General features: G+C 39.5%; 1 protein-coding gene across 1 annotated transcript in view; it reads left to right on the top strand.

Moving 5' to 3' along the window:
* The window catches only part of CNTN4 (contactin 4), a 1,007,382-nt gene that overhangs the window by 809,465 nt on the left and 185,271 nt on the right, over positions 1-12,646 (top strand). Inside the window, exons 9-10 of the mRNA XM_081528227.1 lie at positions 5,364-5,466; positions 9,040-9,224. Coding sequence (XP_081384353.1) covers positions 5,364-5,466; positions 9,040-9,224 — 288 coding nt within the window. The remainder of the gene's footprint in view (positions 1-5,363; positions 5,467-9,039; positions 9,225-12,646) is intronic.

Raw genomic sequence — 12,646 nt, 5'->3', positions numbered from 1 at the left:
AGGTCAGTTAAGTTAAAAAATGTCCAGGTGGTCAGAGGAATGACTAGAAAAAAATGCACTCCTGTTTTAAGGGACCTTGTGTTTCTTAAAAGATATAAAAGGCAACAGCTTTTTAAATCAAGAGTAGCAAAGGGCCAAAATAGTTAAAATGAAAGAAATAGTCAAATAAAAATGTAACATGTGCCAAATGTAAGCAAATTAAATGGAACACTACACAGGTGTTCCAAAAAATGTTCATAATGTAGTTGAAGAGAATGGCTTCTTTCATTTTGTTATGACTTAAATACTAGGACAGTCTTTATATATAATTATTTTTTTTTTTAAATAGCAGTGAATCCATGCCACTCCATCTCTGATCCCAATTTTGTGTCCTGCAACTACTGCCATAAATGAAATACAATCTTCATCATTACTGATAACACTGTTACTCAGTGGCTCAGACGGTAAAATGTCTGCCTACAATGCAGGAAGCCCAGGTTCTAATCCCTGGGTTGGGAAGATCTCTTGGAGAAGGAAATGGCAACCCACTCCAGTATTCTTGCCTGGAAAATCCCACGGACAGAGGAGCCTGGTAGACTACAGTCCATGGGGTCGCAAAGAGTCGGACACGACTGAGCGACTTCGCTTTCACTTTCGCTTTCACTTTCGCTTTCAGTTCCTGTAGCCATAAATAGAGATCGTTGTGTATTCACCCAGAAATCACTCCATGTAACCACATAAACAAGCTGCACAGATTATGTTTTCTCACAGTTTAGTAAAACATAGTCCGAAGTGAGTGAACTTGACCAATAGCCATGGTAATGCTTAAGAACAACTTCCATGTCCGAGAAGACTTAAATGTTTGACTTAATGACTATTATGTGTCCCAGTATAAAGGGCCACATTGCCCCACCTTACTCCCTTTCACAAATCCCTACCTATTACAGTTTGTTTGTTTTTTTTCCCCCGATATGCCTTGTACTGAGCTGAGATTTGCGAGGAACAGAAAAAATCACAAGTACTTCCATTCCTCAAGTAATTGAAAGTACAACAGAAGAAATGGCAAGTATATAAATAGCTATAAACATGATAGAAAACAGCAGTGCTATTTGAGACTGCCCAGAAGTTTATTTGTAAAATGTTTTATGTTGTTTTTCTTACTGAGCACTTATTAAGTGTGGAGACGAAGATAAAAGCTGGCATGGAAAAGACAGACATATTACTTGATATCATGGGGTTTACAATCTGTATGGAAGACAGAACTAAAGATGAGAAATACACAGGATAATTAACATAAAGAAAAGAAGATATTCACAGAGAGTGACAGTAGGCACCTATTTTAGATAATGTGGTCAGAAACACTTCTCAAAGGGGGAGGCTTTTGAGCTGAGACTTGAAGCAAAAGTCATCCATGTAAAAGTCATGGGGAGCAAAAGAAAAATGAAAACATAAAAGTGTCCATAGAAACACTTGCATGTGAACGTTCATGGTAACATTATTCATTAAACAGCAGTGAAAACCATGCCATTCCCAAACCATGCCATAGCCAAAGCAGAAGCAACCTAAATGACCACTAACTGGTAACTTGGGTTGAATTATGTGCCCCAAAAAGATATTATATGTTGAAATCCTAACCTCCAGTACCTAAGAATACAACCTTATTAGGAAATAAATTAGTTAAATGAGATCATATTAGAATTGGGTAAATCTTTAATCCAATGTGACTGATGCTCTTATAAGAAGACAGTGGGAAGACCCACGGAGAGAATGTCATGCAAATCAGAGGTTGGACTGACAGAGCTGCAAGCCATGGAACACCCAGAATATTGATGACCATCACCACAAGCCAGGACGAGGCAAGGAAGGGTACTCTCCATGGTCCCAAAGACAGCACAGCCCTGCTGACCTCTAATCTTGAAAATTGTGAGAGAATAAATGTATTTTGCTTGAAATAACTTAGTCTGTGTCTCTTTCTAAGGATAGTCTTAGGAAACTAACATAGCTGATGAACAGATGATTAAAATATTTTTCTTCTGTACAGTAGAATACTATACAGGCATAAAAAGGAAGGAATCACTGATGCAAGCCACACCATAGTGAAGTTTGATAACATTATGCCAAGTAAAAGAAGCCAAATGCAAAAGACCATATGTTATATGATTTCATTTATATGTAATGCCCAGAAAAGGCAAATCTATAGACAAAGCAGATTAGTGGTTGCCTGGGGCTGGAACTGCTTCTGGGAATTACCTGTTAACAGACATGAAGGATACTATATGGGTGGTGGAAATGTTGTAAATTGAATTATGGTGATGATTGCCCAACTCAGTCAATTTACTAAAAATCATTACATTATATGTTTTTAAAAAGAAGTCATGGGAGACTGTGAGAGCTGAGGCAAAAGAGGTTTGATACTTTTTGGTCATTTACAGACTGCTGTGGGCTAGAGCATAGAGAGTGCTGAGGAAAGGGTACAGGACGCTGAAGGAGAGGACTTTGAGTCTAAGCCATAATGGGTGAGATTTTAGGATAAGCAATTAATAGTTCAGGGGGCCTCAGACACTAAGTAGTGATGTTTCAATTGCTTAGGACAAAGGTGTGTGAGATATTTTTTATCTTTGGTGTATCTTTCATAGCTGGATTATAGAAACCAGGTTTGTATGTAGTGTTTATAAAACAGGGGGACTGGGAAAACCTGATCATGGCTGACACAGCCTTGACCCCCATATTTTAACTTTATCATCTCATCTCCCTTCCATGCATGAGGCACTGCAATGGAAGTTGTCTTGATATCCTGGGAAGACAAAAGACCTTTTCTCTTGGACTTCCCTTGTGGCACCCTAGATCGGAATCCACCTGCTAATGCAGGAGATACAGTTCCGATCCTTGGTCCAAAAAGATTCTCCACGCCACAGAGCAGCTAAGCCTGTGCCCCACAACTACTGAACGCAAGCACTAGAGCCCACGGACCAAAGCTACTGAGCCCATGTGCTGCAACTACTGAAGTCCATGCACCCAGAGCCCGTGTTCCACAAGAGAAGATGCCTCATTGAGAATCACACACACCACAGCAAAGAGTAGCCCCAGCTCATACAACTAGAGAAAGCCTGTGCAACCAAAAAATAGAGAGAGAGATGAAAAAAAAAAAAAAAAGAACTCTTCCTCTCAAGGCAGTTGTGTTTTAATTAACAGTGCTCTTAAAGTGCACAGCCACACACACAGCACTCAAAGGTGTTAGCTTGTCCCTGCACTCAGAGTCATCCTCTGATATTTATGGGATGATGAGTCACTTATATGGGCTGTGAATGCAGGTGTTAGTAAGCACTATCTCTTTATGGTCCAGCTGTGTGGCACATGCTCTAGGAAAGGCAAAAGGACTCAGAGACTGGCTAAAAAGGGAAGAATGGTTTTGTATCTGAGTGTGTCACACATGGATTTAGTATATTTGAATTTAGTTTGGGAGTGTTACTCCTGCAGTGGTGAGAGGCCATAGGAAAAGATTTAGACCAGAAATCAGGGACCAGGGTTGCAACCCTTTAATTTCACAACTGGTCTGTTGTGAAACTAAAGACAAACTGTTTAACCCTTTTGAGATTACAGGCTTGCTTGTAGAGGACAGAGACTAGAACTGTGATTTCCATTTTGGTGGAGAGTTTAGGGTTCTTTTTAGAACAGGTTGTTGCTAGGTATAGGTCCTTTCTGCAGAAGTGTACATCTGTGAATGTCAATATTAAGAACGCTGAACTGGGACTTCACTGGTGGTCCAGTGGTTAAGACCCCATGCTTCCAAGGCAGGGGGTATAGTTTCTATCCCTAGTCAGGGAACTAAAAATCCCACATGCTATGTGGCATGGCCAAAAAAAAATGTTATTAAAAAAAATTGCTGAACCAAATTATCTCAGAGATGCCTTCCATAGCCAATCCTCTGTCAGTCTATGAAAAGAAAATAACAAAATGACTATGTTCAGCTTTGCACTTCTGATGACATACATCCCAACAAATCTAGCTAGACTGTTAGATCATCTGACACTAGGAGCTGACTTTTTCTTTTTTGCACATTGAAGAAATTCCCTTGCTGTTTCTCAGGCTATGAAGCTGCAGATAAAGAGGGTCACCTCTGCAAAACACATAGTATTGTTTCTCTGAGCCATTGTTCCTGTCCCCATCCATACCTTACTTTTAATCTTTTCATCTGAATCCTTCGATCTCTTTTTTCTCTAACTGTAGGAAAACTAAAGAAGAGATGAAATGGAGGATCCTATCATGTTTTAAAATGACTAGAAATTGAACAGAAATGAATGTATCAAAACAACTAGAGTAGTGGTAGACAGCATTAAGAATAATTGATGAGAAATAATTCATAAGCATTTAGTTATAAAGCATGGACTTAATTTGTTAGGCTTTGCTACCTTGGCTATGATTGTACAGTAATTTTTTGAGATATCAGAAAGTGAGAAAATAGGACCTTCAGGGTAAAATTACCATTGGCAAGGTGGGTATCTGCTGCTGCTGCTGCTATGTCGCTTTAGTCGTGTCCGACTCTTTGCGACCCTATAGACGGCAGCCCACCAGGCTCCGCCGTCCCTAGGATTCTCCAGGCAAGAATACTGGAGTGGGTTGCCATTTCCTTCTCCAGTGCATGAAAGGGAAAAGTAAAAGTGAAGTCGCTCAGTCGTGTCTGACTCTTAGCGACCCCATGGACTGTAGCCTACCAGGCTCCTCCGTCCATGGGATTTTCCAGGCAAGTGTACTGGAGTGGGGTGCCATTGCCTTCTCCGGGTGGGTATCACTTGCAGGCTATTTCCTATATTTACTTCGTATTATTCTTTTATCATTGTTTCAGAATATAATAAAAATATATGAATTTTCTGTTAACCTTGCATATACCAATTTATGACTCATTCAGATTGGCCTTCAAAAGCGAAAGATAATTTGTGGTTATAAACTGATTTACTCAGAAATGTTCTTTATAGAGACACAACTAAAGCATGCACATATTTTTTTTAACATATTTTAAATTTTCTGCAGTATGTTTCCAAAAAAAATAATAATAATAATGTGGTATTAATGGTGACTAGGACTTAACCTCCCCCCCCCCACTTTTTTCTTCCGTGACTACATTTTTAACAAAGTGTTTTTGAGAAGCAGAGTTGTCTGCATGGAGAATGTAATCCTAGGCAGATGGTGTGGTTCTGGAATACACATTTCCTCCAGCAAAACTGGGAAAGAAGCCACGATTCACGGCTGTTGGAAATAGGAGCCTCTTTAAATGAAGGGATTAATTGCACACACAGTGATGTATAGGAACATCCTGCATTAACACAAAAATACTTGTGTATGTCTTAAAAGAATCTCCAAGGCTTAGCTCCTTTGTTTATTCACAGGGGTGATGGGCGAATATGAACCAAAAATAGAAGTGCAGTTTCCAGAAATGGTCCCGACCGCAAAGGGAACAACGGTGAAGCTGGAATGCTTTGCATTAGGAAAGTAAGTTCTAGTTTCTCTCCTCCATTGTCCTCCCTCCAGCTTGGGCAAGTAAAGAAATTTCTTTGCACTGTTCGTAGTAATGGTTTATGAAGTAACTGAAAAGCAAGCCAAGCCTCTCTCACTGTGATTCTGTATGTGCATCTTTGATTCTGTCCTCTCACCATGGAGAAGGGATGTGGCATGGCGTGAGAGGAGTTTGCTGCCACTATGGACATGGCCACGAAGGAGAGGAGAATGGGCAGTTCTGAAAGTGTTTCATTCTATTACAATAACCTGTAATGTACATGTTGTCTGACCCAGAATTACAGGAAAACAATGGCCTTCGTCTGAGGTACAGTGAAGTTGACTGTTTGGAAAAAGGTAGACTTTCATTTGGGTCCCAGCCTACAGAGTATGCATCAAACTTCTCTTGTATTCCTTTTTAAATTGAAAGTCTTTTCTTTCTAGTTTTTTTGTTAAAATTTATTTTATTGAAGTATAGTCGATTTACAATGTTGTGTTAATTTTTGCCCTATAGCAGAGTGATTCATTGATACATATATACTTTCTTTTTCATGTTATTTTCCATTATGGTTTATCACTGGATATTGAATATAGTTCCCTGTGATATACAGTAGGACCTTGTTGTTTATTCATTCTCTATATAATCGTTTGCATCTGCTAATCCCAAACTTTCAATCTACCCCTCCCCCAACTCCCTCCCCCTTGTCAACCATAAGACTGTTCTCTATGTTTGTGAGTCTGTTTCTGTTTCATCAGTTCAGTTCAGTCATTCAGTCGTGTCCGACTCTTTGTGACCCCATGGACTGCAGCACACCAGGCTTCACCAACTCCCGGAGCTTGCTCAAATTTATGTCCATCGAGTCAGTGATGCCGTCCAACCATCTCATCCTCTGTCGTCCCCTTCTCCTCCTGCCGCCAATCCTTCCCAGCATCAGGGTCTTTTCCAATGAGTCAGTTTTTGCATCAGGTGGCCAAAGTTTTGGAGCTTCAGCTTCAGCATCAGTCCTTTCAATAATTATTCAGGACTGATTTCCTTCACAATTGACTGGTTTGGTCTGCTTGCAATCCAAGGGACTCTCAGATAAGTTCATTTGTGTCATATTTTAGATTCCATGTATAACCAATAGCATCTTCTTTCTACTTTGGCTAGAGATTGACAAGACCTGATATTCTCTAAGGAGTCTCTGTTTTACAGAGTCATCTGAAAATTATTCACAACTTTATTATTCAACCTGTGGAGTTTTCTCAGTTAAGCCTACTTGGGAACCAGTTAAATTTTCCCTAGAGTGTCTGTCAGAGGACATAAAGAAAATGAAAAATAGATCAGTTAAGATTTTGCCAGTAACCCTGCAGAAAAGGTTTGGCATGAGTGATTAAAAACTTTCACCTGAAATAAGAATTTTTAGTCATCAGTGCACTTTAATGATGCATGTGAATCTCTGTGGCCAAACTCATTTATCCAGCTAACCCACTGCCAACACCTCACCCTTTTCCTGGGCCCAGATGTTGGCTAAGGCAGGACACTAACTTTTGCTCAGCTTCTGTTTTAGCAAATAATCTGTATTCATATAATTTTGTATTTCACAGCAACCATGCAAGAAAGTTGTTCCATTTTTTTCAATTTTATTTTTAGTTCTAAAGAAAGGATTCTTTTGGTTTTCCTGTTTTCAAGTCAGGGCAATATACCCTACAGTAGTATCTTTACTTGCGGGCCGCAAAATACAGCGCTCATTTTTTATGTTCTGAAAACTTACTCCATTAAATAAATTATGACATAGCTGTAGGATTGAACACTGTACTAACATTAAAAGTCAAGTTGTAAAACAACATATAAGACCTGGAAAATGCTCATTATTTATCACTAAGAGACTAAAACTAGATTGCTAAATAGTCGAAAATGGTCCCATTTTTTATTTTATATATGCTCAGTTGCTTCAGTCATGTCTGACTCTTTGTGACTCCATGGACTATAGCCCACCAGACTCCTCTGTCCATGGGATTCTCCAGGCAAAAATATGGGAGTGGGTTGCCATGCCCTCCTCCAGGAGATCTTCCAGACCCAGGGATCGAACCCGCATCTCCTGCATTGCAGGCAGATTCTTTACCACTCAGCCACTGGGGAGCCCATTTATATATATATATATATATATATATATATATTTTAGGAAACTTAATGCAAAGAAAAGATGAAAGAACGTAACTAGATGGTATAGGAATGTGTTTGGTGAGTTCTGCAAGGTGACACCTTGAAAAATCTATGGAGAAAGACAGCAAAATTTATGTTGTTCCCACTTTCAAAAGGAGTATGAATTAAACTCCATTCACACTACTTGAATGGCACTAGAATGAAAACAAAGGACCCAAATTGGGCTCCTCCAGTCTACACAGAAGTGTTTGGGTACACACATGCAGCTGCAGAAACACATCATCACGGCCCACTTAAGAGCAGAAAGACTATATCTAAGAACAGCTATTTGTACTGGCACGTTTTAACTGTCTATCTCATCACACGTAAAGATATCCATAATGTACTTTTGATAGAGCCCTTTCCATATTTTGAGTTAGTTTCTGCCTAATGAACTTAAATTGCTATAAAACAAGTATAGTCAAGTTGATGGCTCTAATTTTTTAAATACCATCTCAGGTTTCCCAGAGAAGATTAGCAAGTCTTTAGTCTAGTTTCTTGTCTGTGTGTGCCTTTGGGAAAAATAAATAGATAAATAATTGTATCCCCTGCTAGGAAGCCGCAACTCAAAAGCTATGGTTAGCTCACTAAACCATTGATCTGCAGATTTAGTGATGCCCTTGCAATTTAAGATGCATTCTAACACTTTCGGCTGCAGGATGATAGATGCCTTGAGAGTACTTAAAGTCCCCACAGGTTGCCTCTTTCCTTATCTCGCTATTTTAAGATAACTTTCCCCAAACCACCCTCCTAATGGATTGCTAGAAGTTGGTAAGGGCCCACAGAGGGTGTTCCAAGAGGCAAAAAGTGAAGCTGCCAGTTTCTTATCCACTGAGCCTTGAAACTGACACCACATCACTTCTGTCTTATTTCAAGTCATAGAAGCCACCTGGTTCAAGCGGAAGGGGTTCTGGACCACATCTTAGTGGAAGGCATTTTTAATTCTCCACATTGTGTATGGACTTTTTAAAATTTTCATATTTAGGATCTTAAATAGATGCACTGGAAAAAATGTAAGAAGCATATAAAAATCTGTTTTTATTTCATTGGTAATATTGTATATTATATGGAATACCTTCTTTAAGGTTAAGAAAGGTTATTTGATTTTAAGGGCTTCCCTGGTGGCTCAGCTGGCAAAGAATCTGCCTGCAATGTGGGAGACCTGGGTTCAATCTCTAAAGAAAACAGAGTACATAATAGTACGAGAGATGTGAGTATCACTGAAATCATAATAGTGATACATGAATAAATGACTTTTGGGGAACACTGTCTAGTGCCAGCTATATAATGTTTGGAACCAAGAAGGAAAGGATTGTAATGAGCATAGATTCAAGTAAAAGAAAGTTTCTCTAACATGATTCACTCCCTTTTCTTCTTGCCACCAGTCCAGTACCAACTATTATCTGGAGAAGAGCTGATGGAAAGCCGATAGCAACCAAAGCCAGAAGACACAAGTCCAATGGGATTCTTGAAATCCCCAATTTTCAGCAGGAGGATGCTGGCTTGTATGAATGTGTGGCTGAGAATTCAAGAGGGAAAAACGTAGCAAAAGGACAGTTAACTTTCTATGGTAAGGTAGTGATTCCAGTTTATCATTTGTTGACCTTCTTGGTATTAAGCCCATAAGCTGGGAGATTTGCATTCAAGGTTTTTCAGAAGGATTGTTCAAAATACCATTGTGTAAAACCCTGTTTGCTGCCTAATTATCATCCCCTGGGTTGTTCTGGGTGGGGAAGGGGAGGGTGGGGGCAGTGATGTGTAGGTAGCAGAGGGGAAGATATAGGCTGATGTGTTGAGGGATGGATATTAATGTGAACACACCCACAAAGGACCTATTTTTCCTGCTGCCGTCAAGCTGTAAACCTACCTGACAAGGGAAATGTTTTGTTATCCCTCCTCCTGATTTATTTATTTATTTCTAAAGCTCTCTGCTTTCCTTTATTCAAAATTTGACTTGGAGCTCGTGTTAATCCTTGGTAATTGCTCCTACTTGGTAGCAATTTAATGTGGTACCACGAACATTTCAAAATGCATACTGTCCAAATTTAGTTCTTATCAGAGTGGAGTGTGACAAATCTCTCTCACCCCATAGACTCTTTCTGTGCAGCTGCTCCTATTCCAATCAAATCATCGGCATTGATCCAAACAGAACACAAATGTAAAGCCTCTAGCACGTGGTCATCCATTGAGCCTGTCTTGGAAACCCAGTTAGGGTATCAATTTGGAATCCAGAAAGGGATTTCACTGGATAGGCATTTTGAAATCAAATTGAGTTCTCCCAAGTTGGAACATGCCTGAATCCCATGGGGTGTTGAAAATAAATATTACAGATTGATAATTATTTAAGAATGGCTTAGGTGAACAACAATGTTTATTAAAGGGATGAGAGCAGTTCTTTAGGGGCAAGTTGTAGCAAAGAGTTTAAACTTCTGATGTCTTACAACAACTGATACCACAAAAGTCTATTTATTTCATCAAGTCTTCTTCCAGAGCATTTTGGATTTCAGATATGGGGAAAAGATTTTGTTCAGTAGTCATGTAAGATTTTTTAGAAGCATAGTTAGAAACTGGATGGAGCTTTTGCATATCAGCTAGCCTTCCGCAAGCTCCCCATCTGGCATTTTGGACTCATACCTGTGACGTTGCCCAAGGGATAAAAGAATACACATGATGTTAGCCAGTGCTTCACATGATGACTTGAGCACCAATTGTTTAAATAAATACGCACCTTTTAAAAATCACCCATTTTCCTTCAACAATGCTAAAAGACCAACTCTGCTCATGCCAAATGACAGACCTGGTGCTTGATCTTTGCTCTTTCATAAACTATGATGGTTGACACCTTATTTGATTGGTTGAAAAGCAGACGACATCACAGTTCATTGCTAGAAAAACTTAAGACTGAAGGTTACAGATTTGTTCAGTGAGATGCAATCACTGTCTTTTTTAAGTGTTTAGGGTACATTTTTCTCTTCAGTGTAATAATCATTTCTCCTACATCAAGTAGGAACAACCTGAAAATGTTCAGGTAAATGGCCAGTGTTTTCCTTTTTCAATTAGTTAGATAGATTTTTCCATTCAGTAGTTGTGATCCCTAAATGTTAGTTGTATTGCTCAGTTAATTGATTGAAGTAATTTTTCACTTTCATGGTTTTCTTTGAAGTGAAATATCTGTTTTTCAGTATATTAAAAACGTAGGAAATATTCTGTCACCAGGAGTTGGCATAGTGCTTTCTAGTAGGTCGTAAGTTTCCTACACTGGAAACAGAAGATCCCAGAGTTAGTCTTCTGGAGAATCAACCTTATCAATAACCTTCTGGAGAAACAGTGAACGGTTTTCCAGGACCCAGCCTTGGAGATGAAAATCTGATGCTAACAGCATTTCCCTTTTAAATGAAGTTATCTGCATTCATCCATGGAAAAAAACCCAAATGAAATGTGCCTGCTTTCTGAAGATAACTCAGCTTTTTCCTCCGTTGTCAACCACCCTAGGTGTTAGAAGCTTGTCAGATCAGTTGACTTCACGATGCTGGGCTGTTGCATCTTTTTTATCCTTTTGTTTTCCCTCAACTAGCGTATCGATGACATGGAAATTATCAAATTATTTTCATTGTCACAGGAGAGCTTAATTATGCAAAAGTGCTTGGCTGTCATTTCTTTCTTTTTTTTTTTCCTTTGTGGTATCTACTGGGTTTTCTCAATACAGTGTTCCCAATATTCAGCTGCCTAGATCTCCAGTTTAAATGAATTGTTATAATTAAAATCACCATATATATTTCACAAAAGGGGAGAAAGTAGCCCCAGTTACTTATCCATGAACATGCTCTCTTTGTTGACAAGAGAATGTCTAACAACACTAAGAGGTGCTGTGCTTGGGGACAATAAACCTTGGGTTTCAGCTTAGAGACCTGCTTGTCCTTTTTGGTTCCAAGTTGCTGCATCCCATTCATCCACTCTTCACTTGAGAAACCAGACAGGTGTGCTCACTTCTGTTCTGGCCTGACAAAATGGCAATTTTTCTGATCCCACACTGAAACCTTTTAACCTTCCTCCAAAGGCCTGCTGAGCATGGTTTCATTGCTCCTACATTCCCTGTATAAGGGTCATAGGAGCATGTGCTCCTGGCTGGTGAGTTTCCACTGTGACTGTGTCTTTAGCTTAGCATGTGCTACTCGCGTTTGGGAAGAATTGAAGCTAGTTCAAACATGAACAATTTTACCCATCTCCACCTTCCCGAGTTATTTGTGCCATGACCTGTACTTGTCTGTGTGGTTTAATCTGCTCTTTCAGGGATTTTTCAGCATTAAAAGCTTACTAAAATACATGTTATATTTTCAAGGGTACATTGGTGCTTAAAGGTTGACATTTTCCAAAATGACTTTAATATATTATTAATTTGTTCAAATAATTTTTTTTTTTTTATTGCCTACCAGGTGTCAGAGCATTAGACGCTTAGGACTATAAGACAAATCCCTGTCTTCAGGGAGCTTTTCTTTTACTAGGAGCAGACAGGCAATTCACTACTATGCAAATAAATGAACTAGAAAATTTCATAATGTGATAACAGTCATGAAGAAGGTGGTTAGGATGATACGATAGCAGGTAACTAGGAGCAGAAGAAGGACTTCCCTGATAGCTCAGTTGGTAAAGAATCTACATGCAATGCAGGAGACCCCAGTTTGATTCCTGGGTCAGGAAGACCCACTGGAGAAGGGATAGGCTACCTACTCCAGTATTCTTTGGTTTCCCTTGTGGCTCAGCTGGTTAAGAATCTGCCTGCATTGTGGGAGACCTAGGTTTGATCCCTGGGTTGGGAAGATCCCCTGGAGAAGGGAAAGGCTACCCACTCCAGTATTCTGGCCTGGAGAATTCCATGGACTACAGTCCATGGGGTCACAAAGAATTGGACACAACTGAGCGACTTTCACTTTCACTTTTCAGGAACAGAAGAAAGACTTCATAAGATAAGGCAGTCAGGGAAGACTTGTCTGA

The sequence above is a fragment of the Giraffa tippelskirchi genome, chromosome 9 (assembly GCF_054371585.1).
Source record: "Giraffa tippelskirchi isolate mGirTip1 chromosome 9, T2T-mGirTip1v1.2.pri, whole genome shotgun sequence".
NCBI classification, from domain to species: domain Eukaryota; kingdom Metazoa; phylum Chordata; class Mammalia; order Artiodactyla; family Giraffidae; genus Giraffa; species Giraffa tippelskirchi.
Note: the sequence above shows the minus strand (reverse complement) of the source record. Positions and strands in the feature narration are given on the sequence as shown.